Here is a 26,923-nt window from a genome sequence, read left to right as displayed (position 1 = left end):
CTGAGGATATCTTGATGGTGTGTCTTTTTACATAAGTACATTTAAAAAAGGACTTTTACTTGTAACAGAGTACTTCTACATTGTGGTATTGCCACTTATACTTAAATAAGAAATATGACAACTTCTTCCTCCACTGCTCATTTATAAACTTTAATGAAGTAGTGCTAAAGAACTGGCTCCCTATTATACAGTCCGCTGGTCCCTTAATGTTTCCTTCATGTGTTGTAATGTGAAAGCTCAGTGCTATCAATTGTCAGGTCTCAAACTCTGGCATTATTTCCAATCAGTAAAGAAATATTCAGTCTCTTTGACACACTAAAATCAGATATGAAAGGCCAGTGAGAGGGAGTTTTCACTGACAGTCGAAGAAAGACAGCCCCAGGGGGAGAGAGGAAGATAGATGAAGCAGCAGTCTATTTTTCTCTGTGGTTTTCACATGTAATATACCTACTAGACTAACCAGCTGCTGCACAGCAGAGCCTCTGTGTGATCTCTCAGAATGGGTGCCTACACTGAATATCCACTTGACGATGACTACATGTACAGTGAGAACAGTTCTTATAGTGATATTGAGTTTAATATCACAGTGGACTGTCCCATCTCACACCTCCAGGGCTCCGAGATCTTCCTCCCCGTGGTCTATTACATCATCTTTTTCACTGGTTTTTTGGGCAACCTCTTTGTTATCTCAGTCGTGGGAGGCAAAGGTAGAAGAGGTGGGCGGCTGGTGGATACGTTTGTTGTCAACCTGGCCCTGGCCGACCTAATCTTCGTCCTCACCCTGCCTCTGTGGTCCCACTCTGCGAGCCAGAACGGCAAATGGATGTTCGGGAACGAGCTGTGCAAGCTGAGCAGCTACATCATTGCTGTGAACCGCTTCTCCAACATCTTCTTCCTCACTTGCATGAGTGTCGACCGCTACCTGGCCGTGGTGAAGCTGATGGATTCCAGGTACCTGAGGAGCAGCCGGTGCATCCGTGCCACTTGTGCTGCAGTGTGGTTCTTCTCCCTGTTGCTCGGCATCCCATCCCTGGTGTACAGAAGAGTGGACGAGTCCGATGAGATGCCCTGCTGCGTGGAAGATAGCAGCTCAACTTTTTTTCTGGGCCTGAGTTTGGTCATGGCGTTACTCACCTTTGTGTTTCCAGTGTTGATCATCGTGCTCTGCTATGGCACTATCATCATGCATCTCAACAAGCACTGTGTGGCTGCTGCAAACCCCCGAGCTGCAGCTCGCCGCAGACACTCCCTGAAGATGGTCCTGTCCATCATAGTGGCCTTTGTGGTGTCCTGGCTCCCCTACAACGTCTTCAAAGTCATCATGATTTGCTCTCAGCTCTCGCATGCAAAACTGAACTGTGAAGCTGTGTCGTGGCTAACAAACGGGCTCCAAGTCTCTTGCTGCCTGGCCTTCCTCAACAGCTGCGTGAATCCAGCCATTTACTTTTTCCTGGACCATCACTTCAGACGAAGCGCCGTGATCATGTACATGACCTGCGCAGGAAAGCCAAAGCTGCTCCACAGCTACAATTCCTCCGCGTCATTCACCAACGTGGGCACCTCCGAGAGCTTTGCAACCTCTGGTGGGAGAAGTCAGCTGCAGATGTCTGAGTAAACACAGCTCTTATCTTCCGTTTTGAAGTTTGTAAAGTTATTGTTCTGTTATCTTTTAAGGTCTATCTGCTGTGTTCGTTTTCATAATGTGAGGCTTTGTTCATATTTCTCTGAAGGGATGTTAGTAAGCATTATCAGGACGGTGCTGTATAGTTTTGTTCCAATGAATCATGTTTTATTTTGTCATATATTCTCTTATGTTATTCTTTTTTATTACAATAGTCTTATTATTATTATATGCTCTCCATTCTGCTTACAGTATACAATATTGTACAGTAGTGTTGATATATGAGGAAGTATCCACTGATATCTTTTCTTTGTATAAAAATCAAAATTTCCAAATCCAATTTTTGCAGCATTAGTTGGGAAAATGCATTAATTTACAGGTTTAAATATATATTTTTTTAAATGTGCAAGATAACTTTTTTGTGTGAATTGTTTTATGTACTGAAGGCAAGAATTGAATTATGTTTTTACTGTAAAATGTTTGCATAATGTTACAAAATGCAATGAAATGTATATATTGTGATAAAGTGACATTTCAAAAATAAAGGCTGAAAAGAAACATTTTTGTGTATTTGTAATTTAAAACTGGTGTTTTCTATCTGCCAAAAACAGTTAATTAAGGATGATAGAAAATCATCATTTTTTTATTAACATAATAATTGTATTATTTAATCATTAGCCTATATAATAATATACCAGGTGTCCATACTGCTCACCCAACATTTGGCACATTATTATAGGTATGTATAAAAAGAGACATCATACCCCAAAAGTTTATAACAAGCTTTTTCATAATTAAATCCAGAAATAAAAAGACTTACAGTAGTAAAGTTTGAAAGTGAAAAAGAGCATTCACAGCCTATGAAATCCTGCTACGTCTTTACAAAAAGATTCAGAGAATTTCAATCAGGTGTAGGGACAAAAGAATTTACCTTTAATTTAAATGGATTTTACTTTATTTGTTTATTATAAATGTTGGCACTCAATTTTCTGTTCTGTTCTGCAATTTTAAATAGTACAATACAGAGACTGCAACAACGCAGCATTATATGCAGTCGCTTTACGTTGTATTGCCCAATGATGTATAAGTGCCTCATTTTACACAGTAATCAGTTTTAAAGCAATAATTCAAACTTTTGCATGAAATATTAATGCTATTATATCCATTGTAATAATGTAATAATGCAGTAATATATATTGAGTTGAAGCTATTCGCATAAGGCTCTCTTGTGGCACTCTCTAATGTAATGTGGGGATGGGATGAAGTGCCACGATAAAAAAAAAACTGCACTGAACTTAATTAAATTAAATTGCAAAAATAACAGATGAAAGTCAAAGCCTGTAAAGTAACAATGACGAATGTGAGTTTTGGTATTTCCAAACCTGAACTTCCCTGATGAAGGCAATGTAGCTTATATGTATTTTATCTTTTACCTCATCTTCTAGGCATCTGTGTGCACAGAGGACAATAAATAAACAAACCATGACAAATCTTTTGTATAACAGCACAGGAGACGTGAAATATGATGTCAGTCATACCATCACATGTGGGCTTTGCAAAAGGAAAACATAGAATTTAAAAAAAGAACGTGAAAACACAAGCCACACTTCATATATGAAGCAACCCAAAAGCAGTCAAGCGTCTGACAGCAACAGGAAACAACATTTAATAGAGGTGAAGATGGTAGAAATTCTCACATGCTCAAAGAAAGTACTTCAAAGCATGAAAAGAGGCATACTGGCAGTAATTCTAGATGAGGTTTACCTAAGACACCAATCAACAAAAGCTCTCAGGCTTAAACTTACAGCAAATATGAAAACAACTGGCAGCTTAGATCTGATATCTGTGATATTTCCTGAGAGGAAGACTACATGGTACATGCACAAAATTTCCTCTGTCTTTTTAAAACTACTTTTCACCTTCTGATAAAAAAAAGTATTCGTGAGTAGTAAAGAGAGGGGAAGTCAGGTGTTTGAAAGTTCAAATGTTCATGTGTGCCCACTCCTTTTTCAGTCTCATTTGTGTCATGAATGTGTTAGTGCTAGTGCCAGGTTGTGGGTGCACGGGGTCACATATTTCCAACACCTGCTTTAAAAAAAGCCATCATAGAGGCACAGTGGACAGCTTTTCTCACAGCGCTCAGTATTTTATTGTGGTTGCACTGACTGCCAAATGTAAGAATGGACATGCATGCATGAGCATTAAACCAGCTGCTATTTATTTAAATTTGTAAAGATCGACGTTTCAGAAAACAACCTTCCTCAGGAGGAAGCTACGTAGATTAGTTGTAATAAATGCAATCAGAGTTCTGATTATGTATGTAGTGAAGCATCTTTCCATTCTACTGAATTTGACCAATTAGATAAGGTGACATCTTAAGCTTAAAGGAATCAGTCTTATTTTATATTTATGACAAAACTGTACCAAATTCTCACTGTCCCTCTGATTTTGTTTTGTGAACAGGAACATGAAGTTTGATATGTTAATTATTGTACTTTTACCCAGCAAACAGATCAGTCCCAAGCTTTGCATTCACCCACACACACACACACACACACACACACACACACACACACACACACACACACACACACACACACACACACACACATCGATTGCAGGGGAAGTGTGATGCCAGGCACTTGCGGCTCGAGGTTTAGCGAATTACTCAAGGACACTTAGTCATGCCTTACTCATGTCGATATGCGATGACAGTAATGGACAACAGTTGCTCATTTGTATTAAATGAATTGGTGGGAAATGTTTCATAAGAGTAAAATAGTGATGGAAGAAATGCCAGTTGTTAAGAATAAAAATGTGCTCATGACTTGACCGTTATTCTGCCAGTCTGGTACACTCAAAGTGAAAGGTGAGGCCTTGGCACTCAGTCAGTTTCTGTTGAGACTACAAAACATTCTCACAGTAGTACTGCACCCTATGTCTGCTGTGGTTGTCTTACTTTCATTTCAAAACTTTGATTTTTATAACTAAATCAGTCATGCTCCTCGATACGTGAACTTGCCCTCAACTTGTAAAATGAGTACTTGGGGCACAATCACTGAGTTACTAAGTATATATAAACCTACAGGTTCAGCTTGAGCTGGAAGATACGACATTTAAACACTGATATCAAAGAAACTTGATGATATTTGATGGCAAAAATGTTCCTGGTTTTCTGGTCTTTAAAGACAGACTACTGAAATAACACATTGTTCATCTTACAAATACAAAAACTTGAATTTATCAGCAATAAAAATTCACCCATATTCAGTTTAACATACTGCTACAGGCTAACACTGGGACTGGTATGATCATAGCTGTGAGCCAACATTAGCTAACTTTAACATTATGCAGCCAGCTTATCAACTGAAAGGTCCAGGGTGTAACACTTAAGAGGATCTATAGGCAGAAATATTCATAGGTATGTTTTTATTAGTGTATAATCACCTGAATATAGTAATCATTGTGTTTCTGTTGATGCTTTTATCTACAGATGCTGCAGGTCCCCTTCCATGGAGTCCGCCATGTTGAACTGCCATGTTTCTACCGAAGCCCAGAACGTGAGTTTCACAGCCACCGTAGTTTCTCCTCATTCCCAGGTAGGACGCAAGCGGTGTTCAGTTAGTTGCGATCTGCAACTTTACAGCTGGATGCAACTAAGTCTGACACACTGATCCTTTGATGACTCTTCTCTACTTGTTTTATTATATATTATGTTTTCACATTCATTATCCTGTAATGGTCTCTTACTCTTCTGTTCATAGTTTTATTTCAAGGAGGCATTACAGCCACTTGGTACAGTGTTTGAACTTCTCTGTTTGAATGAAGACAAAATTATTAGTGAAAGCTTTTCCATATTCCATATCATTAATCATTTCTTTCCTCAGTACAAATATTACTTACCTGAAGTTTAACATAAACAGAAAGAAAAAGTTTTTTTCAACATTGCCTTTAAGTACAGCTGCACTGAATTTAAAGATGAAGTAGCACCGAACAATCGTGATGTATGTGTATGTATTTCACTGTTAACCACCAACATGAAGAGGCCATGCCAACGCTACAATTCAGATGCAGATCAGGTGATTGGCTGTGGTTTCCTTGTTCCTTAAAACTTCAGCTCAAAACTGAATAAGATCAGCACAAAGTCAGCTCACTGAGGAGAACTTATGCTGAAGGTTTTAAATGTCATATATTATTTATTTCTGCCCGCGCAACCTGACATCTGGTACTCCAACAAATCTTCTCAGCAGTATGTCATAACGACCCAAAAGGGCGTCATAACTTTGGTTCGTACTGAAACTTCTCCACCTCAACACGAACATCATTCATAGGTGAACCATGTTTTCAATAATCTGCATATCCTTTCCCCAACAATTAAAAGAGCCTTTAAAACAGGTCGAAGGATCTTGGTTTCAGATGCTTTCACAACAACTGGCAGCCTGGGAAACAAAACCACTGAGACAGATGTGGTTTAATGTTGTTGTTTCTGCAAGCTGCTCTTGAAACAAGAAACAAGGAAGTAAGTAAGTGATGAAAGACAACCTTGGTTTACGTTTAGATGAGGACTTGAACCACAATAACATTTACAATTAAATATATACATGTATGGAGGTCAAACTATCACACTGTGACAAAACATTATGTGGTTTTAACTGACAGCGCACCGCATTGCAAGTTTATAGTTTGTGAAATTTCACCAAATCAGGTCTTTAAGTTCTGAAAAATGACAAAAATGAATCGCTCTATGCGAGTTAAGACGTATTTTTATCAGACTTTTCCATGTGGAGACGTGATTTCAACAACACTGTTAACATAAGTAAACAATAATCACTGGATGAGCTATAAATGGCTCATGTGGATATTGGACTAAATTTTTGGGAAATATGAAAAACTATTTTAACAGCAAAAAACTATGTGTTGACAAACCAGAACAAACAGTTTGGTCTTGATCATAAATATATTGATAGTCTAACTCCTTATAGAGTCAAATGATGTGTCCCATGTTACGAAAAATAGTGATGATCAGTTTATCCTGTTTTCAAAGAACAACATTTAGTCACAATCAGTTAATAAATGTGTCTTGAAATGTTAACTGGGTAAAAGTGTTTGTGTGAATTGTTTTGGGTTGTTGGTTTGTAAAATGCAGCAGATGTGCTTCATTTAGGTCAAATAATGAACGTCAATACGTTTTTAAAGTTAAAGTCTAAAGAGTGGCCACGAGTTATCATACATCATTGAAATTAGTTTAGCTTGTCATATAATTTCTGTAAAGCCAATTTGTTTGTGAATTTATGATATTGTGGTTATGATATGGGCCAATATGTCAAATCTAATAAGAATATATTCACCTATATAAAGCAACCTACTACATAAATCTAATTTTATTCCAGCATCCTTTGCACTCTGCACCATTGTCTTACTGTCTATAAATGTTGTTGTAGTTTCATATCTATTTATATATGTGTGTGTGTGTGTGTGTGTGTGTTTTTTTTTAGTTTAAATCCTTGTATGTGTACGCATAGCTGGTCAGTCACAGTCATTGCGATTCTGATATCATCTCAGTTTGAGCTCTGATCTGAAGTTATTATTGGGTCCATTAACAGTTCAGTGCACAGGTATTACTGCAGTGTATTATATTATTACTGTATATAATATTTAGAAATTGTCTGGTCAAAATGTGCAAATTTTGTGCTGTTGTTGTTTAATGTTTATCTGTTTAACTCACAGTAGTTGTCATTGTTCATCTTTCATTTTCTTTCACCTAACGTTACTGATTCCTTTGCAGGACCAAGGGGGTTGAGACACCAGCAGTGTAGACACTAATGCAGCATTTAATGGTGGCTAACTGTATCAAAAGAGGTCTTGGGTCACATAAATATGTTGTATATATAGTATTGTATACACTGTTAATGGTTGGCCCCTGGCAGGCAGTGTTTGGGTGAAGATCACGTGGTTTAGAGGATTAAATCTGTGTAACGCACTGCTGCCGACTAGTGGTTCAAATCAAAAGATCATTTTACTTTTGGTCCACTTCAATACATGTTGTCCTGCTTTGTTATAAAAACTCACTTTGACCATTTCAGAGTAATAACATAACGTTTTTGACGTCAAAATCGTCAGACTAACCCCGAAACGAGGCTACTGCCCGTTAACCGCCCACACAGCAGCGGGTGATTTATGCGGCGTTCAGTGGCACATTTTAAACTCGTTATTCCTACGACTACAGTGGTAAATCTAACTTGAATCCCTTTGAAGTGCCACTGATTACTATAATAGCACACTGACCCATCGACTGATTATTTTACACGATAGTTATTGATTTATTTTAGTAATTTAGCGACATGATGAAAGAACTCCAAATATCAAAGGATCAGAGTTGAGTAATGCAACATCGACATGAGGCGTAAATATTACCTTAATCAATAACCAAGAGTATTGGGTTGTATTGATCAATTCCACCATGGCGTTATTGACTTAGACAATTTAACTGAACGTGCGTGTCCATTTATAGGCATACGTCGCGTGTCAGAAACGCGGTTACCATGGTAAATCCTTGATGTTGTTATCTCGGTGATGTTTCCGACAGTCCGTGAAGGCAGCACAGCATTGCTTTAACTAACTGGGCTCTGAAAGTTAGCCTCTCAAACAAAAGTTGCATTTTGGTCAGTAAAACATTATTTACAAACTTGTGCTGTAAATTATCCTCTCGTTTGGACCACAGAGACTTAACTCGGGGAGTTAGCGTTGTTTATGTGTCAATGTAAATAGAATTAAAGTTCCAGCTTTAATGTGGGAGAGCCACTAGAGAGCAGATATGGATACAGATGGGACACGATGCTAGCTAGCTAACAAGCTACCAAGGTAAGAGCAAAAGCACTAGAGGATTTGTGTTAAAAAGACTTTAAATGCATGTGCGCAATGGGTTGGTTTTTTTTACTAAAGATGCTGAACTTATTGTTCTTTTGAAGAGAGGTATTTGAGATTGGAGAGTTAAAGCTTTGGGAAGGACTCACAACTTAAAGCGAGTTTCTAAACTTTGAGAAACTCTTGAAATCCGAGGCCCAGCAGCTTAATGGACCCAGCTGAGCAACGGGTTGGATGACACCAAAGGTTATCTTTTATTTACTCATTTTATCACACAGAGATGTAATAACATTATCTGTTCAACTCTCAAGCTGCTCCACAGGTTGTGTCTTTTACTATTTTACTTTATTGTGTAAATCTACGGACATTCACAGCCCCAGTTCTCAGGTGTACATTACAGGTGTGTATTTATTATACCATTATTGTCAGGTAACATCCATTAAACATTAGTTTTAACTTTAACATGGAGGTAAACCACTCAAACAGAAGATTTCTGCCTCATTCCTCATCTCTCACTCTTTTAGTTTACTTTTATTTCTTCTGTCTATATATAATAAGCCTGGGTTTCATGGACAGTCCCTGGCTTTTTTATGGATGTAAAACAGAACTAAAGTTTAAAGCTGTACCGTAAACTCTATAAAGGTATGACTGCACCGACCGGCAGAGAAGTTACAAGCTCTCAACATCCTCTTTCAGCAGAAACACACTGCATTTATAAAGAGGGCGTATCTGAGAGGAACAATGAGACTGAAGTTACACCAGTATTGGACGCTGTCTTGCATGAATCCACACTCAGTATTGTTATAGGATGGTAGTTTAACCAGTTTAGTGGTTTGCGGGAGACGTATTGGAAACCTTATGATGTTTTTTAACTTTAATATCTATAAAGGTTTCCTTCAGTGCGTTAGTTAGTCTGATTTCTGTGCGTTGAAATATTTCTGCTGTCCACACATTCCTGATCATTGACCGGGACAGAAGTGGCTTAACCCCTGAAACCTCACTGACCTGCAGTGGGACATTAGTCATTACAGACTCATGCTGTGCAGCCAAGCTTTTTAACAAACGTACAACGTTATAGAGTTGTAAGAATTGACTCATCAATTAGTCGATGGACTGAAAAATAATCGCCAACAAAATTGATAATCGATTGTTAATAAATCAAAGTACATTTTTAATTCAAAAATGGCAGAAAATGCTGTTTTCACCTCCTCAGATATGAAGTTTTATGTCTTTTCTCTGTCATATTAAACTGAATATCTTTAGGTTTTGGACGGACAAACTGGGATGGACATTCTTCCCCTGTTTTCTTCTGATTAAACAATGACTCTAGAAAATAATGAATACATTAATCATATATATATATATATATATATAAAATCACATATATCACATTAAACTCTGGAGAAATTAGAATAAACTGATGCACAGAACATCTACAGTAGTTTGTTATAGTACATCCACAAAAAACAACATCTTGGATCATTGGTTTGAATGTTTCACTCAGTATAAACATCATATATCTTCTATGAAATTAGTGCTGTTATACTGTGGAGGTTTATGTATAAATGTGTCTCTCTGTGTAAGGGTGTTGATGTGTTTAAGCGTGTTCCCTCTCCCCCGTCTCTAAGGCTTGGCCACAGTTTAGAATAGACCCTGATGTGCCTGGTGGTGCGCAAACTTCTAATTCAGTAATCCACATCAGACACGCCACATCTGCACGCTTGCTCATTGGAGATACACGTAGTGTTTTTTTCACATCTTTATTATAGTCAATTAGAGCCTTTAGGCAACATAAAACTTAAAGCTGGCTGCAGGCAGAGAGAAGTGGGCGCGAACCCGGCAGCTCCAAGACTTGCTTTGTTTGCCTTTTAAAGCTTTAAGGATTTGTAGCACATTAGTGTAACTTTACAGCACTTTTTAATGACTCCACCTTGATTTAAGCATCATTACAGCTGAATAATCTATTAGCACCTTGTGAAAGAACCGGGCAGCAAAATTCAGGGATAATGTTTGATCCCCTGGCTGGCAGCTGATGGCTCTACACACTGGCAGCAGTAGTCTAGCCGTACACTTATAAAAGGACTCAAGAATATGTAAAGAATTTGTTGTGCCAGCTGCTGTGTTGGCTACACAAAGCCTTCTCTCTGTCTCTCAGGGACCTCTGGTTTTTATAAACTACCCATGACATCCACCAACTGGCTACTTTTAACACTGGACAAGTGTCTGAGTTGTACATCAGTGTAGTGGGAAGCTGTTTAACTAGTCTTCACATCAAGTATGATGGACTTAATGGCACACTTGTTGAGAGAGGGAGATTGTGATACAGCTCTGAAGTGTCGCACTTAAAATGTGTCTGAGCTTTTTCTCAGCTCCCTCTGAGGAAGGCAGTAACAAGGCTGGTGGCGGTAGTGTTTGTGTAACTGTAGTTTCCCATGATCAGAAGAGATTGTTAATCATTTGCATGATTGCACTTCCCTTATATCTGATTTTAGGTTATCACATTGCTTGGTATGCAGCCTGTTTACACAAGACGCAGCTGCTGCTCTTTTGTTCTCTTAATCTTGCATGAGCTAGTAGGTGGTAGGTAATATCCCTCCCTTCAGCCTTACCTGCACTCTGTGGCTGTTTTCAAATACACCTGACTAAAACTAGGACAACAAATCTTACTTTCATGAAGGTTGTAATGTTGTGTGTGTTTTTGGGAGGTTTTCATTCAACTTTATGAACATTTTGGATGCTGCAGTTTGTGGTGATGTTGAACTGTATTGCATTATACAGAGTGGTGTTTCTGTTATTTAACCTACCCTCATTGATAATGAATTAGAAACACCTGTCAGTATAATGCACTACGATTCAACAGCACCCCAAATGTCATCCTCCATAATGACCATACAGTTGTATGTTGTAGACCTCATTAGTTTTTATCTACATGTGTCTAATAAACTCTAAACTGAGTTAATGTTTTACTTTGAATGATTCTGTGCATTATTTTAGTGAAGGTTCTTATTTTTATTTCTTGTCGACCGTCAAATGTACTAGGCTTGACTTTAAACAGACTTTTTACTAGTTTCTGGTAGATAAACTATAAACTGGTGACACTGTTTCTCTACTTTCTTGTAATTTGTTGTAATTTATTTGCAGATATAGACTGATCTATTGGCCTGGTTAATTTATTGGTCAAGCTTTATTGAAGGTGGCGTGCCATGGCTGGCATTTTGCTAAAGGCTCCCAGTGCTCACTCACCACCCACCAAATAAATACAGCATAATGCAAGAAATCAGATATAATATTAATATAAAACGAAACCTGAACCATCTGTGAAACATCCCCAGTGATGCTCTCACTGTGAAACCTAAATGTAGAAGTTACTGAGCCAAATATCTCCTTCTTTCTCGGTGCCATGTCATTGGAGATCAGATTCTTTGGTGTCTGGGAATTGCAGGACCTTTTTTACAGAGTGTCTGAGCACCAACATTCCTGGAAAGCCAAAATGAATATTGAGAATCAGAATGAATGCGAGCCATGCAGTTACAGAGCAGGTGCTGCCTCTGGCTCTCTGTAAATCATGCAGACTATCCCACACCATGTGTTTCCCTCTTTTTAGTGGAGGCAAAAATGGCAGGCCACAAAAAGGGTCTTGGCACTGGTAGTCTGTAAGTAAGAAGAGAAGTGGTGAAGTTTTTAAGGTCTATTTGCAAATCTAAGCTAGTAAATGTTCAAGTGTATGATTGGTTATCCATTTTTCGTGGCCCTTTGAACAACCAGGAGATGGCAGTAGAAGATATTTGATCTTTGAACTGTCCCACTGAGAGTGTGTGAGAGAGTCATCAACAGTGAGTTATCAAGTCATATAATCTTTTATAACCAGTGATGAAAGCATGATTGTGAGTTTTGTTTATGCTTGAAAGTAAGAAACCTTTCAAGTTGCCCCACAAACCGGAAATTAGTTTTAAGTTGAAGCGTGAACAAACGTGATGGTTACTAACATCGTGTGGACAAACTGACTTGTAGGGCTAAAAATTAATATTTTAATTATTGATTAATAATATTGTCCATAAAATGTCAGAACATTGTAAAAACAGTGCCAATCATCTGTATCCAGATTGGAGGCTGATGTCTTCAAACTCCTTGTTTGTAACAAAAAGGCTGACAACCACCATCTATTAGGACTCTGATAGGATGTAAAGTGAAGCGTAATTTCTCAGTATCTTTGTCATTGTAGTTGACATAGTTTCAAACTCAGACAGGAGCGCTGAGTTATATGATACTGACTCAAGTGTTCAGCCCTCTGTATGTGGCCACTCCTCTTCAGCAGGCAGCGCTTTCTTAGTGGGCGAGTCTCTCATTCCTGTTCAGACTCTACACAGCTCGGGTTTGGTGCATTTCCATTCAAGTCGGGAATACTGAGGGACAGTTTTCACTCTTTGGATTTTGACAGTTTTTCATAAGTTTCTCATAAAGTAAGTAGATTTTCTTTTGTCATCTGATTGTTAGTGTTCCACACACTGTATGGCTTTAGTAATTAATCTAGTGTCCTCTGGGAGAATTTGGGTTGATGTGGAATTGCTGTCATTGTATTTAGAGTATTTGTAATATTTCATACTGAGTGTGGTGTGATTGTTTTGTTTGTGGTACTTACACTGACACTTAGAATAACGGGGAAAAAAATGCCTCAAGCTAGTGTTTTTTAGTTCAGAATAGTTTCTTTGCACCTTCAGGTTAGAAACAACTTCCTTCTCAGTTTTTTGTATGTGAGTGTTTGATTTCTCTAAATCCATTCCCAAAGAAATGCCTGTACTTAGGTGTTTGTATTTGTGTGTATAATATAAAAATATAGATATAAAAATGATTGGAAAATATAACATGTAACAAAAGGTCTGACACAGATAAAATATATCCAACAAAACATTTGATTTTAAAGATGTTACAGGCTGCTCAGTGTAACAAGAGTTGTTTATATGTTTTGATGAAGAGACCGCATACAGTGCATCAGACTACTGTAGTAGTTTCGCTTCCCTCCCTCGGTGGAGGGATAAGACTGTGCTGGTTTTTCAGGGAATTTCTGTTAACCTTAAACTATTGAGTGGAAAACCTAAAACACTCCAAGATGTATGAAAACCCCAGCGCTTCAAGTCCAGCGTGACTTTGTGTGTATTGTTGGATAAAGTTACCTACTTGATATATTGAGTATACGATACAATAGGTTTAACGATACAGCGGTCATGGTTCATTTTATTGCGATACATCGGATGCTGTAAGCAGGGTATTACATTTAGCTATTTTTACAAAGAACACACCTAAAATCTGAGTATTTGCACTTTTTGCAGATCTGCATTTGTATTTATCACAGTAACATCTTACATCATAGCCTTCAGTTTATGTTTACAACACTGCCGTCTAGCGGTTGAGGTTTAAACTCAAAAATCGATAGTATTTTTTAGAATTGATACGATATCACAAAACTAAATATTGCTATAGCCAGTGTATCGATATTATTTTATTATAACACCCCTAATAAGTTCATATCATCATATTTTGGGGTTTTTAGTTGTGCAACAATAAGTTGATTAATCAGTTAGTTAGTGAACACTGAAGTCTGCGGCTATTTTGATAATCGAGAGTAATTTATCGAGCAAAAAATGGCAAACATATGACGATTCTGTGATGTAAAATAAATCAAATATCCTCAGATTTTGGGCTTCTGATCAGATAAAAAAAGCTATTTAAAGTCATCAAAATCAATCAATAACAAAAGTATTTATTGATAAATAATGAAAATGATCATTAGTGGGTTAATTTCTGTATTTTCTTGCTGTTATCAAATTGATCAGTGAAGTGGTCTTTAAACACCAGCTGCTGTTTGTAGATTAAAAGTGTGTAAAAAAATCCAGTGCTCGGGTAGGATTATGTTGACTCATTGACCAGCATTCAAATCACTGCCTGCCCGCCTGTGCTAAAGTATTTTTTGTAGTAACTAATAATTGTTGGCCAAAAGTACCTGTGGATACCAAAGATAATATTTCTGTAAAACCAGCATGTGTTTACATTTATCTTTCAAACTGTTCAGTCTGAGTGGAGCATTGCAGTGTCGGTGGTGTTATTTAAGAGCCGTACATAAGCTGTTTTCGCCTTAATTTTGCAAACACAGCAGCCAATTATCTGGGAGCTGAAGGTTCAGTCACAGTCATATGAGCTGTGTGGACGATGCATCATCTTCCTGTCATGTTCAGGATTCATTTTACGGATCCCTGTATTCCTGAACGTCACCATCTGACTGGACCAACATAATGGTAGAAACAACTCTGTATGTTACAGCTCATGATTACACATCATCTGGTTGTTCCTCAAAACAGGGACTGCTGGGAAGCTTCCCACCGCTAGCTGAGGCGCACCTCCCATGTGTGTTGGTATGCAACCACCGCCACATTCCTGTATTCTCCTAGTTAATAATCAAACCAGCAAGTTTTAACGTTCTATTTGACACCAGCTGAATATATGGCTCATGCGTCCTGAGCTTCTTATCTGAAGCAATGAGATAATGCTGATCATATGACATCAGAGACTAACAAACAGGCCAGCACAGGAAACACCCTAGACTTGGCAACATGTATGTGTACTCATGATGTGGGAGACTATGACTACACCTGACTGTAGGGTCAAGAAGGCAAGTCACACCTGAATCACTCAAGCAACAGGTCACAAGATTGAGTAAGGGGCAGTCTTTGGAAAGCTCGTGGTAATGCTGTTTGGCTTTAAATCCGGGGTTTGGATTATGACTACACATTTGTTGCTTTTGTTTGTAGCCAAATGACTAGTTGTTTTTAAATCTCATTTTATGTTCACATGATTTTTTTTTCATGTTAGGCCTAAATACTGTGCTGCTTTCTGGACTCATTTGTCACATAAGACAATTATCCAGGAAATGACAGAAAACAATGTGCAATGTTAAATGTTGTTTACTTGTTCAAATATTGTGGAATTTTTTGTTTTAATTGATGGAATTTTTAAAAAAAATTTAAACCTGACCACAAATTATCCTTGACTTTAGTGAAATGCATGTTGATGTTGAAGGGGGGGAGCTTTAAAATTGTAATGGATGCTACAACTGAAGCCATACTTTACAGGAAATGGTGAACGTGGACGTTTTCTACTGAAGAACAGCAACAGAAGTTGATCTACTGACATGGAGGGCAACGGAGAGATCAGTGACACTGACAGTGGCATCATCCTTCATTCAGGTAAACATTTAGTGCATCACTCTGATTACTGAAATACGTAGTAACACAACTGTCTGAGTCATTAAATGGATGAATTCTCATTCATGCAGTATTTTCAGGCTCTAAAGTCCATGAGATAAACACTAATGCCACTGCAGCATTTTTAATTTGATGATCAAGGCTACATTTAGAAATGTTCTTCCATTAATTTCGTCTAAGGCTTTAACACCTTGCAGCAGTACACACCACACCATGGGTATTTATGGTCAGTGTAGTTCACTACAGCAAGGTTTGGTGTTTGGTTGTGGGGATTGCCTTTTTCCAGATGTCTGAACATTTTGTTTATAAAATGTTCTTTGAATATTTCGACTTAAAATTAATACTGACAGATTTGATTTATATAACACATTAATTTAAAAAGGAAAGCACTGAGCCTGTAGACACTTACTGGAGGCTACAGTACACAGCTTAGTCTCTTTGTAATCTTATCTGAGCACCTGCTTTCAAATGACCTCAAACAGAAGACAAACACAATCCCAATTAGGTTTAATCAAAACATATATATAATCATATTTGTCTTGTTTATGACTAAAGAAGGTAAGTGACCACAGGCCCTTTTAGTGAACAAAATGATAATACTCTTGTAGACCCAGTTATCTTTCATGTGACCAAGCCTCCTTCTAATTGATCAGCATCTTTAACTTAACTACTGCTGTAATTCTGATTCTAGCCAGTTTAAAACAAGTGCAAGTTATCTACTTTAGTAAAGAAAACAAGTTGTCATGTGAAAACTCAGACAGAGACTAAGATGTCATGTGGTCTATTGTGACTTGCTGCCAGATTAATTGCTGGAGGATGTAATGCAAATGATCCAGATTGAAAGAATATTCCACAGGTTGAGCTTTCTTTCGTCTCACAATGAACAATTTAAAAAAAGGATGGAAATTGCTGCAGCAGAACCAGAAATATTGTCTTTTTTTAATGTTAGCCACAATGAAGCTCAACTGTAGACGGTCAGAGATTCAAGTGTGTTATGGTAGTAGCGGCTAACGTAGCATCGAACCTCAGAGATGAGGAGTGGGCTACAGAGATCTGGTAACCTAATTTCTCCACCCCCCATGATTTTTAAACTTTTTTTATTTTAGTTTTTAATCCCAACCAACGCTGCATGCGTGGAATGTGATAAAGTTCAATCAAAATGTCACTCTCTTGAGTCACAAAAGGCTGCAGGTGTACTCTCCAAGACCTTTAGACAGACTTTCTTAACATATTTTGTAAATAGCTTAAACATTTAGTCTATTACTGATTAGCTGATTGATAGAAAATAAACTGGCAGTCTGTTTAAATCTACCATCCTAGATTTTGATAAGTTGCGATGGAAATTTTTTAGTCTGTTCTGACATTTTATTGACCTAATGATCAATGGGTTTAACAGGTGCAACTCAAGTGAATGTGTTGCTCCACAGTCAGCTTCAATAAAGTCGGTCACAAAATGTGTCTGTCTACATTAATCCTTCAGTCCCATATGGTAACAATACCATAGCAAACCTTGGTAGTCTTGCTACGCCCAGCAGTATCTACTGATTAGTTCTGGCCTTCCTGACATTCCTTGCGCCTTAATTGAGCCACGTGATGTCTATTCTATACAATGAAAAAGTGTCGATCTACAAAGAATAGGGGGATTGTCACTCTAGAAAGAGGAATTCCTCGCCCTATTGTAGTGCTGTCACACTTCTTTCCTGTCGCACCTCCGACGTTTGTAAATACCTGCAGGGACTCTGTTAATAATCTCTGACGGTATGTGGTGCTCAATGCGTTTTTGCCTGAAGCCACTCCCACGGCCCTGAGACTAATCTTAATGTCATTAGTCACCAAGGCTACAGACAGCACCAGTCGAACACTCACACATTGTTTATAGTTACGAAGATCCTGCCACTCATTCTGTATGCCATTAATGAAAACAACGATAAAAACACAAAAGGTACATTCTGTTGAATGTAACCATTGTGTTGTCCGTGGTGGCCTCGAGAGTGTATTTGAAGCAGTATGATGATAGTGCACTTACTTATTAAAATAATGTATAGGACACCACTGTGTCAATCCAGAGTACCTACAATGTGGAAAACAAACAAAAGAAACCCCATAAATTATAATAAAATGGAACAGACAAAAGCAAATGGCAAAGCAAAGATCATCAACGCAAAGGACTTTGAATATTACAGGATTTTGAACTTCAACAGGTTATTTTAATGTTCCCACGCACCTTGGACCTATGACTAGCTAGCTAAATTAAAGATATTACTTACATGGATGGTAATTATTTCCTTATGGTTGGCTTTTAAACATAGTTGGCTGAGTTGCCAATTGATACTAAAACACCTTTTAGTGTAATGCATTGCAGTTCAACAGCACCAAACAGTCAAAATGACGACAGAGTTGAGTCAACATCTGTCACAAAATGTCAACAAAAACTGAAACTGATAAGCTCCATAAAAGGTAGCATTAATTGCAGGGCGTCTGTATCAGATTGCATAAGATTCAGTTAGCTGAACCAATTAAACTGGCAACTTTGTGTATCTACCTGTTGTTGTTTTTTTGTCCAAAAATGCTGTTGAATCAACAGAAAACTCTTCAATGATCTCATTAAATGTATTACCATGAAGGGTTTCAGACTGCAGAACAGGTTAAAGAAGCTAAGTGAAAGGCACTTGTCCTTACATTTATTAACGATGTGAGATTAAACGTAATAATTAGTTGAAGTCCCCATTTGCTTTTACAGATTTTTATGTATTTCTCTTTGGAATGAAATGTGCTTTAAGTTTTGGCTTTACCGACTTATATCTTATGTGTACTGATTAACAAATGTTTTAACAGTCACACTTCAGTCACATAATCTCTAATGAGTCCATATGTTTCTTTCCTGTTGTGTTACGCAGGCTCTGACAGCCCAAAGACGCATACGAAGGATGTGACCACACACACGCGGGCCATGAAGCTCAAACACCAGGCTCTCCAAGAACGACTGGAGATCTGCATTCTGGAGCTGAAGAAACTCTGCATCCGAGAAGCTGTAAGTAACAGTAATCTGCAAATCAACAGGCCAACAGGAAAAGATTAAGTTGAAAACATGTCACAGAACAAATGAGTCACATAATCGTGATAATCTAAGCTCATTAATAAAAGGTTTTAGTAGACCTAGACCATGTTAAACAATAGACAATTATTTCATAATTAGACCCGCCGTGACAAAATGTACTCCCCATATTGCACATGATTCAGTGCCTTTTATAAAAGATTAAATAGGTGGGGTTGCTTAGTGCTGGGTGTTTGATGACGCATTTAACTGCGAGTTAACAAAGTAACCTGTAAGAAGGGACATTTCTGAGATGTATCCACATGTCCACTGACTTTAGCCAGCAGATTAATACCAGATTGCAGTTTTTTGCTCTGTTGTCCACACAAAAATTCAAGATTGTTTTTTTTTTCAGTGGTTCTAAAAACACTGACTTTGTGCACAAAAATGTCCAACAAACTGATGCATTTTAAAATTTTGTCTGCATCAGCAGCAACAGGACATTAATGTCACAGTAGTTAACTCCAGTCAGGAACTCCACTGAGAGGAAACAAAGGGTCTTTTAATCTCTCCTCATGTCCTTTGTGACGTTATTATTTTGGCTCTTACCACTGAGCAGAATAGAATCATCGTCACTTTCCTTTCAGACACATTGTGTAGTGAAATTAGACCACGTAATGTGGCTGCTAGGAGGTTTTCTTTAATGTATCATAGCTTTTGAAGAGGTACTCTGGTGGTTTAGTTGGCCAAAGCAAATTTCAGTGTTCCCATAACTGCCGGGATTTGAATCCAGCATGAGACTTTTGTCCCATGTCATCACTTCATTTTCCTGCCTCTTTCAAGAACTATCAAGAACTATCAAGTAAAGACTGAAAATTGCCACATGAAGGCATTTTAAAACTGGACACATATTCCCCGAGTGGTAGTATCTCTGCCATGCGTCAGTGCTCCAGGGTAAAATCCCAGGACTGATCATTCTTTCCTGTTGACACTCGGGCTAGGCACTCCTGTTGGGACATGCTTAGGTGAACTAATGGCAAGCATGATGCCTCTCCCTTCTGTTAGTGACAAAAGAACAACTAATCTTATTGGCCGTATTAACGTTTTTGTCTGTCTCCAAAGCAGGCTGGTTAGCAGTGACTCAAAGTAACAGTGTTTTTCTGACTGTTCTTTTAATGAAGTCAGTAACGGTGCACTGTGATGCTCTGGGTTTGGTTTGGACACGGATACTCGACACAGTGCGAAAGTGAGACTCAAAGAATGTGTTGTGAAAGGAAATCTCTGCAAATGCAGAATTATGCAACAGATTCCTTGAACCTATATGCCTCAACATGTAAGGAAAGCAGGATAAGATACTTGTACATGATTTCAAAACTGCCACGGACATGGTTGAATAAAAACCCCCTGAAGACGTGTTTCTTTATTTGAACAACTAAACTGAAAGGATTTAGTAGCGTTTGAAAACTATTTACTAAGTACAATCTGTCCTTAGAAAAATAAACTTTTAGCCATGTTCAACTGTTAGTTTGTGGACAGCTGGATTTGTGATATTGTCTGTGTTGTTCAGGAGCTGACAGGCCAGCTGTCAGATGATTACCCTCTACTGCCTGGTGAGAAGCCTCCGCAGATTCGCAAACGTATTGGTGCTGCGTTTAAACTGGACGCACAAAGCATCCCTCAAGGAGCAGAGGTATGAGCAGCATTAGACACTGCAATAAATAATAATGTCATTTTTAAACAATCTGTAAACCTCAAGGACATACAATGTTTTAAAAGTCACACTGTTGTCACCTTGCTGTAACCTTTACAGGAGTCAGAACTGAGTATGGTGGATACTGAGTTAGCTCTTCAGATGAAGATATTTGAGGCTGAGCGTAAGCTTTACGAGGAGGGTCACCTGAGTAAGGCTGTCAAAAAGAGCCGCTTACAGCGATGCAAGAGAGAGGAAAGGAAACTTAAACAACTACAAGAAACAGCCTTTCAGCTGCGACTGGAGCGTGGTCGATCATCACCACTCCCTGCTTTTAATATTGCACAACAAGGTGAGAGGCACCCAGCCAAACTAGAGGATAGTTTGTGTCAAATCCCTTTCACAATCGTCCATAAAAGGAATAGATTTACACTTCATAACTGAAAAATTCTTAATTTAACAGATCTTGGCTTCTCATAAATTCTAGAAAAGTATCATTCAATACTTCAGATACACGTATATATTGAAGTGTTTTGTCTGGTTTTGTCTTTCAGATCTGGGAACATCTGATGACAGCTCTCTGTCGGATTCTGTGGTGCAAGATGAAGGTATGAAAAGAAAAAAAAGCTTTTTTTAGTCTAGTGTTGAGGGCAAGATCAACATTTTGTAGTTTAAAAGCAAAGCAGTTTGCCATATACACATACAGATATGTATTTATCTTGAATACTGCAGTGCTCTTGGTTTCTTTTAATAAAATCAGATACAAAGACGTTGTTTATCTACTATGTTTATCCACACTAAACACTATATAATTTCTATTTTTCTCTAGAAGTGACAAGCCAGTCATCACAGCTATCCTCAGGACTCCTGTATCCAGGAGAGACCGATCCTCCTCAGCCTCCCCCTGTGTCCTCACAGTCCTTTGTAGACGGCTCCTACATGTCTCCATCTGTGGCTCCACAGCCACTGCCACTGACCCCGAGCCAGTCTCCACATCCAAGCCTCGACTCTAGGAGTTTAACCTCAAGCCCTGCATTTGACCCTCCTCCCATCCAGCACTCCCCGTGGACAGAGTCTAGTCTCGACCAACCTTACCAGAAGAGCAAGAAGTCGCGCTCCTCCAGCAAGAAGAGGTAACACAGATCCATCCATCATGACTCCATTCCTGTTAATCAAGTTTTAAGTTTTGGATAAGTCAGTGTGGTTTGTGGCTCTAGGATTGTAGAAAGTTGAGTGAAATGCAGATTTTATGGCTTCTAGTAGCTTTAACAAGCTTGTGAGGGAAATAGTTCTGGCAAAGGCTGGATGAAAAACAAGCTGATGAAAGTAAATCATAACTAATGCTCCACTTCTGCCTTTAACAAAACATTGTGCACCTTTCAAAATGTCCAAAAGTCAAGGCTATCTTTCTGTTTACTTGTTGGTAGTGTTTGTTGATCGTGAAGACAACATGGAGCAGGATGAAGACTTTTTATTTTCAACAATGCTGGACAAAATAGCTAATTTAGCAAAATCATATCAGTGCAAACCCATTTATTATAAAGTAGATGTCAGTGGTGTTTATGAATGTGCAACACTGCCATCTACTTTTGCACTCGTGCTACAGCAGCCAGTGTGAGCACAAAACTATAAATCCTACTGAATTATAATGACACCTTGACGCAGTGGTAGAGTTCAGACTTTACTGCCCAGTAGTTGATTGCTGCAATAAAAAAAAACCTGCGAGTATGCATATTCTTCTTTGTCGGTGCGGTGGATTAACAACTACTGTTAATCATCATATACAATGCCTGGATATTTTAGTATTAGTATTTCAGATTGTATTGATACATAAAAACATGGAACTGAGAAACAAACTTTCTTGTGTTTCTTATTTCTTGTGTGTTCAGCAGTCCAGCCAAAAGTGAATTGCTGCCGCCGTTGGAGGCTTGCTTAGCACAATCTGCTCTGCCGATGCAACTTTCCCATCTGAGGCTGAGCCGCACCCAGTCGAACAGCACGCCCTCCACACCAGAGATGCGCGTGCACAGACAACTTTCCCTCAGGTAGCCACTCCTCAACACATCTGCATGTACTGTATGTCAGCAGCACTCCTACACTGAGCCTGTCTTTAACTGCGAGTCACAGTAAAATCATTCATATTCATACACATAGTTGTAAAAAACACACAGGGACTGTGAGATGTGCATACTTTAAGGGCTGAGTTTGTATGCTATATAGTCATAGTAATGCACTTGCTCTGTAACAGCATATCTTGTGTGATTTGCACAGGCTGTCCAACCCTGAATCTCCATTTGAAAAGAACCGTGGTCGTACTAGAGGTCCACGGAGGCGACTGACAGAATATGCAATAACTTTACCAGAGACTCCTCCCCCTGCGGGCAGCTATGGAAACCATGCCAGCTCTGAAGACAGCAATTCTGAACACTCGTTTACATCCTACAACAGCTCACTGTGTCAGGAGTTGCCCTGTGACTCGCCCAAACGGTATCAGTCTGGATTCCTGCACTCTAGCCCTGTTGGCAACTATGGACCTCAAGCCTTCCCACGCTCTGGCTTTTACCATAATCCTAGGCACCAGTCCAGCCCCAGTTTTCACAAAGCCTATTATAATGAAGAAATGGTCTACCCACCTGATCTAGACTTGGCACAGAGCTATTACGCCCAGCAGGCTCCCTGTCCTTCCAACAGATATGAGTATTGGTATAAAGACGTAGCTGTGCCCCACCAGAGAACACAGAGGCCTTTACCTCCTGATATCAGGCTCTCCCCCTCCCCAGCTCAATGGGACCATCCACACTACCGCTCCAGTGGTCTGCCACAACAAGTAGTGAATGAACAGCTCAAGTCGTGGCACCTACGCAGTCAGCTCAAATCCCCCAGGTCTCGTTCTCTTGACAGACAGGGCGCAGTCAGAATTAAAAACATGTCAGCTCTGGAGTCGACCTGCTACCAAAACCAGAAATACCACGAACAGGTAAGCAGACAAAATTATTTTCATCTATTTTTAATTATCTGTCAGTCAACATTACTAACAGTTTGTCTGCCAAAATTACTGCAGCTGGTGGTCTAAAGAAATTACAAAGTTATTTGATTAGTTGTTAAGGCAGGAAATTATTTTTACCTGTCCACAAACTGCAGTATGTAACAATGTAACTGATTTTTTAATGAATGGAATATTTCACAGAAATCACAACTTGTTTAATGCCAAAGCTTCTGGAAAAGAAGTTTAGGATTACTTAGTATTTTTGAAATTTTCCAGTTTTACCAGAAACCTGCTATTTTGGGTTTCTTGACAGACCTGATAAATGTTGTGTTTTGGTGGGTTTTTAATAAATAGTTAAGCCAGCAGAAACTGAAACTGAAACCTTAAGTGAAACCTCATTTTTCTTGTTTAAACATGTTACTGAACAGATTTTTGTCATGTTTGTCCAGATGTATAACAGAAACAGGTGTTTTAACCAATTTTTAGTTGCTGTGAAAATGACATTGATTTACAATACAGAGAGATAAGAAACATACACTTTTTAAAATGATTAAGGCACTAACTACTGCAGCTGTTGGAGATTTCTTAACACCATTCAGATAACATATTTAGATTTCTGTTTAGTGTGTCAATTTATTCAGACACATAGACCCCTCGGCCCTATTTCATCCAGTTTTTAAAGGTCCAGTGTGAAACATTTATGAGGATCTATTGGCAGAAAGGGAATATAATATTCATAGGTATGTTTTCATTAATGTATAATCACCTGAATATAGGAATCATTATGTTTTTGTTACCTTAAAATGAGACGATAAGTCATGTAGGATGCTACAGAAGACAGTACATATAAAACTAAACTCCTTTTTTTTTTTCTTTTGCTAACTTTCAGGTTGCCCAAAGAAGGGCTCCCCAAAGAGCTGCAGATGACATTGCAGGGCACTGGGTTGTAGATGACGGCTCTCACTTTGTAAGTCAAGTGTAAACCAACCTGAACTTAGACTACAGATTGAACACGTTAACTCAGAGACTGCAACTGCATTCATTCCCAATTAAACCAAAGTGAAGTAGTCAGAAAATCCAGTCAGATTAACTGTTTGTGCCCATAAAGAATTACTTGTTTACCTGTCTGTATCTGGGCATATAGAGGGAACATCTTACAATATAATGTAATCTAGTATGATACCGCAAACTGTGTCCTCCAAAGTTACTGTAAAGTTGAATCAAACACCTCTCTGACACAGTCACAGTACAGCTGATTGCAGAGCAGTTGTATTGTATTTGGAGTACAACTGTAAAGTGTGTCTGCTGCTTTGTCCACTCTCTGTATGTTGTCTTGTACTAACAGTTATTAATGAAGCATTGGACTGAATGCTTGTTATTTGTTAAATGTTATGAATTCAATAGGGATAAATACTCTTTATTACTGAGCTCTGTTTAACGAGATGTCCAAGGCTGACACCATAAACCTACTGCCAGCTCAAAACAAATATTATCACAATCACAGAGTTTCTCTGTCATTAAATACAGGATTATTTTGATATGTGGAGAAATTATGAATTAAATAGTAATTGACCATAAAGTGGCAGATAGACACAGAAATGTCCAACAAAATTGGACATTGTACTTACATTATGACAAATGTGAATGCTTTTAAAACAATCTTCCTCGTGTTATTAGCAATTAGGCCAGTGTTGAAGTTAATCTCAGATGAATTATGATTAATTTTCAAAAAGTCACACGTAAAGTTGTCAGGTAAACCACTTAAGGTACTAAATCATACAACATAGTGCTGCATTAGACGGGGCTATCTGTTGCTAAAAACACATTGCTACATAATACAGATGTGTGTGAGGATGTGCTCAAGACAGAGAAGTTCACTTTTTGCAGTGTGTTAGATGGAGAATAAAAGAACTCCTTGTCGCCTTGCTGGATGAAGGAAATAGATTCATTGTATAATAATGTAAATGTGCAACACATTCTTTTTTAACTACATTTTGTGAATAACGTCGCCTTGATTGAGTCACCGTGTTAATGAACGCGAGCTGCTTAAATTTAAAATTTGTCAAATGTGTCTTGATTTTATACTTACGTGTGTCTGCGGCTGTGCCAGTTAACTTGAATTACTAAAAGACTTAACCAACTAGCTGAAACTAGATATTAACTTACTCACATAACATATAAAGTAGCAAATTAAGACAAGCAGAGTCTTGATGCTTGGCAGCTATTGACCTGTCAAATTGAACTTTAAATTACGTTTTACTGAAAAAAGTGTTTGGAACAGCATATTATTAGACACTAACCTTTATGTGAGAACCAAGACAATTTCAACTCTTGAGGTGAACTGTATTTGAAACACTGCCAATATGTCCCCCACATGCTTTTGAGAATGAGAGAAAATTACTGCAAATTCCACTACAGCTACACACTGACTGGTCTCTCACATTGATCTATTTATGTGTTAATTTATTGTCGTTTGCACCATTGGACTCATGGAAAGTCAGACTTGAAATAAAAGACGTGGACCTGAATTTGCAAAATCCAGCAGCAGTAGAGACTGTGTCTAGTTGTGTGTGTGTGTGTGTGTGTGTGTGTGTGTGTGTATATATATATATATATAAAAAGACCACAATCATGTTACCTTGTGTGCCTCTTTTTTTACTGTCTTTTTTTTATTTATCAGTTAAAGTAGTTTAAGTGGACCTAATAATAATAATAATGTGTTTATTTTGCTGTTAAAAAAAATCTGTGAAGTGTTTTCCCTGTGGAAGAAAATAAAGAGTAATATTTGCACAGTGTTGAGTTTCATTTACTTTTATCATATGGTGTTATTCCAGTGTCAAACTGCTTGTATAGGCTTTTTTTAAAGACATGACACTGTAAGAAAGGCACAGGTGTAAATAATAAAAGAATTTAATTCAGCTGGTATGGTTTCAGGCCCTGGTATTGTGCGTGCTGGCTCACTTGTCACGGCGTGCTGAGTGAACAGGTGTGATTTTCCTACAGGATCATTCCTGTTCCCAGGGTCGTATATTCCCCTGTTCTAGGGTAGGATTAGGGAATTAGGACACTGGTAACAGAGAATGTTTTGACATATTTCTCTATTCAGTCGTTTATGGTTACACCCTTTTTTTTAAATGTTAAAATGTTTTAAGTGCTGCATTTAACACCTTTTGACACAATAATCTTTACTTACTTACTTAACGTACTTTACTTATTTTAGTTTAAATGGACCTTGATTCAGAAAACATTCACCATGTGTGTTCCAACAGTGTCCAGAGTTTAATCTAATGTCTGAATTGGTTCTTTCTTCCAGAAAATGCATGTTTATTATTATCATGTGTTATGACAACCAATTGTTCTCATTCTCTGCGTTATTGGTCCCCATGAATCAGACCCTTTTTCTGATTTTGCAACTTTCCCTTTGAATTATATCCCCAGGTTAATTACTGTAACAAAGTTAATACTTACAGTA

The 26,923-nt window shown here is 38.2% G+C and overlaps 2 protein-coding genes across 3 annotated transcripts; both read left to right on the top strand.

Annotated features, from left to right (window-relative positions):
- The first annotated feature begins 367 nt into the window (after positions 1–367).
- Positions 368–2,179, top strand: gpr25 (G protein-coupled receptor 25). The gene has a single exon (XM_051416179.1). The coding sequence runs from the start codon at positions 500–502 to the stop codon at positions 1,613–1,615; it is 1,116 nt and encodes a 371-aa protein (XP_051272139.1). The 5' UTR covers positions 368–499; the 3' UTR covers positions 1,616–2,179.
- A 6,036-nt stretch (positions 2,180–8,215) lies between these two features.
- Positions 8,216–26,239, top strand: inavab (innate immunity activator b). 2 transcript variants are annotated; one of them, XM_051416148.1, is made up of 10 exons: positions 8,216–8,482; positions 15,610–15,723; positions 18,639–18,772; positions 20,343–20,465; positions 20,586–20,817; positions 21,020–21,073; positions 21,295–21,598; positions 22,355–22,510; positions 22,737–23,442; positions 24,341–26,239. In XM_051416148.1, exons 2-10 carry the CDS (start codon positions 15,669–15,671, stop codon positions 24,431–24,433), a joined length of 1,857 nt encoding a protein of 618 aa, XP_051272108.1. In that variant the 5' UTR covers positions 8,216–8,482; positions 15,610–15,668; the 3' UTR covers positions 24,434–26,239. The 2 variants fall into 2 exon arrangements, with proteins under 2 accessions (XP_051272108.1, XP_051272107.1); XM_051416147.1 differs by lacking the exon at positions 8,216–8,482 and adding an exon at positions 12,803–12,945.
- The last annotated feature ends 684 nt before the right edge of the window (positions 26,240–26,923 follow it).

Source organism: Dicentrarchus labrax, unplaced genomic scaffold, assembly GCF_905237075.1.
Source record: "Dicentrarchus labrax unplaced genomic scaffold, dlabrax2021, whole genome shotgun sequence".
NCBI lineage: Eukaryota > Metazoa > Chordata > Actinopteri > Moronidae > Dicentrarchus > Dicentrarchus labrax.
This window is presented reverse-complemented; position numbering and strand designations above follow the sequence as displayed.

What these genes read in the sequence shown, in the direction of transcription:
- gpr25 (XM_051416179.1), top strand. Translation starts at nt 500, where the DNA reads ATGGGTGCCTACACTGAATATCCACTTGACGATGACTACATGTACAGT.
- inavab (XM_051416148.1), top strand. Translation starts at nt 15,669, where the DNA reads ATGGAGGGCAACGGAGAGATCAGTGACACTGACAGTGGCATCATCCTT. An exon ending in AACTCTGCATCCGAGAAGCT is followed by an intron (nt 18,773 to 20,342) that starts GTAAGTAACAGT and finishes TGTGTTGTTCAG; the next exon opens with GAGCTGACAGGCCAGCTGTC. An exon ending in GCATCCCTCAAGGAGCAGAG is followed by an intron (nt 20,466 to 20,585) that starts GTATGAGCAGCA and finishes TAACCTTTACAG; the next exon opens with GAGTCAGAACTGAGTATGGT.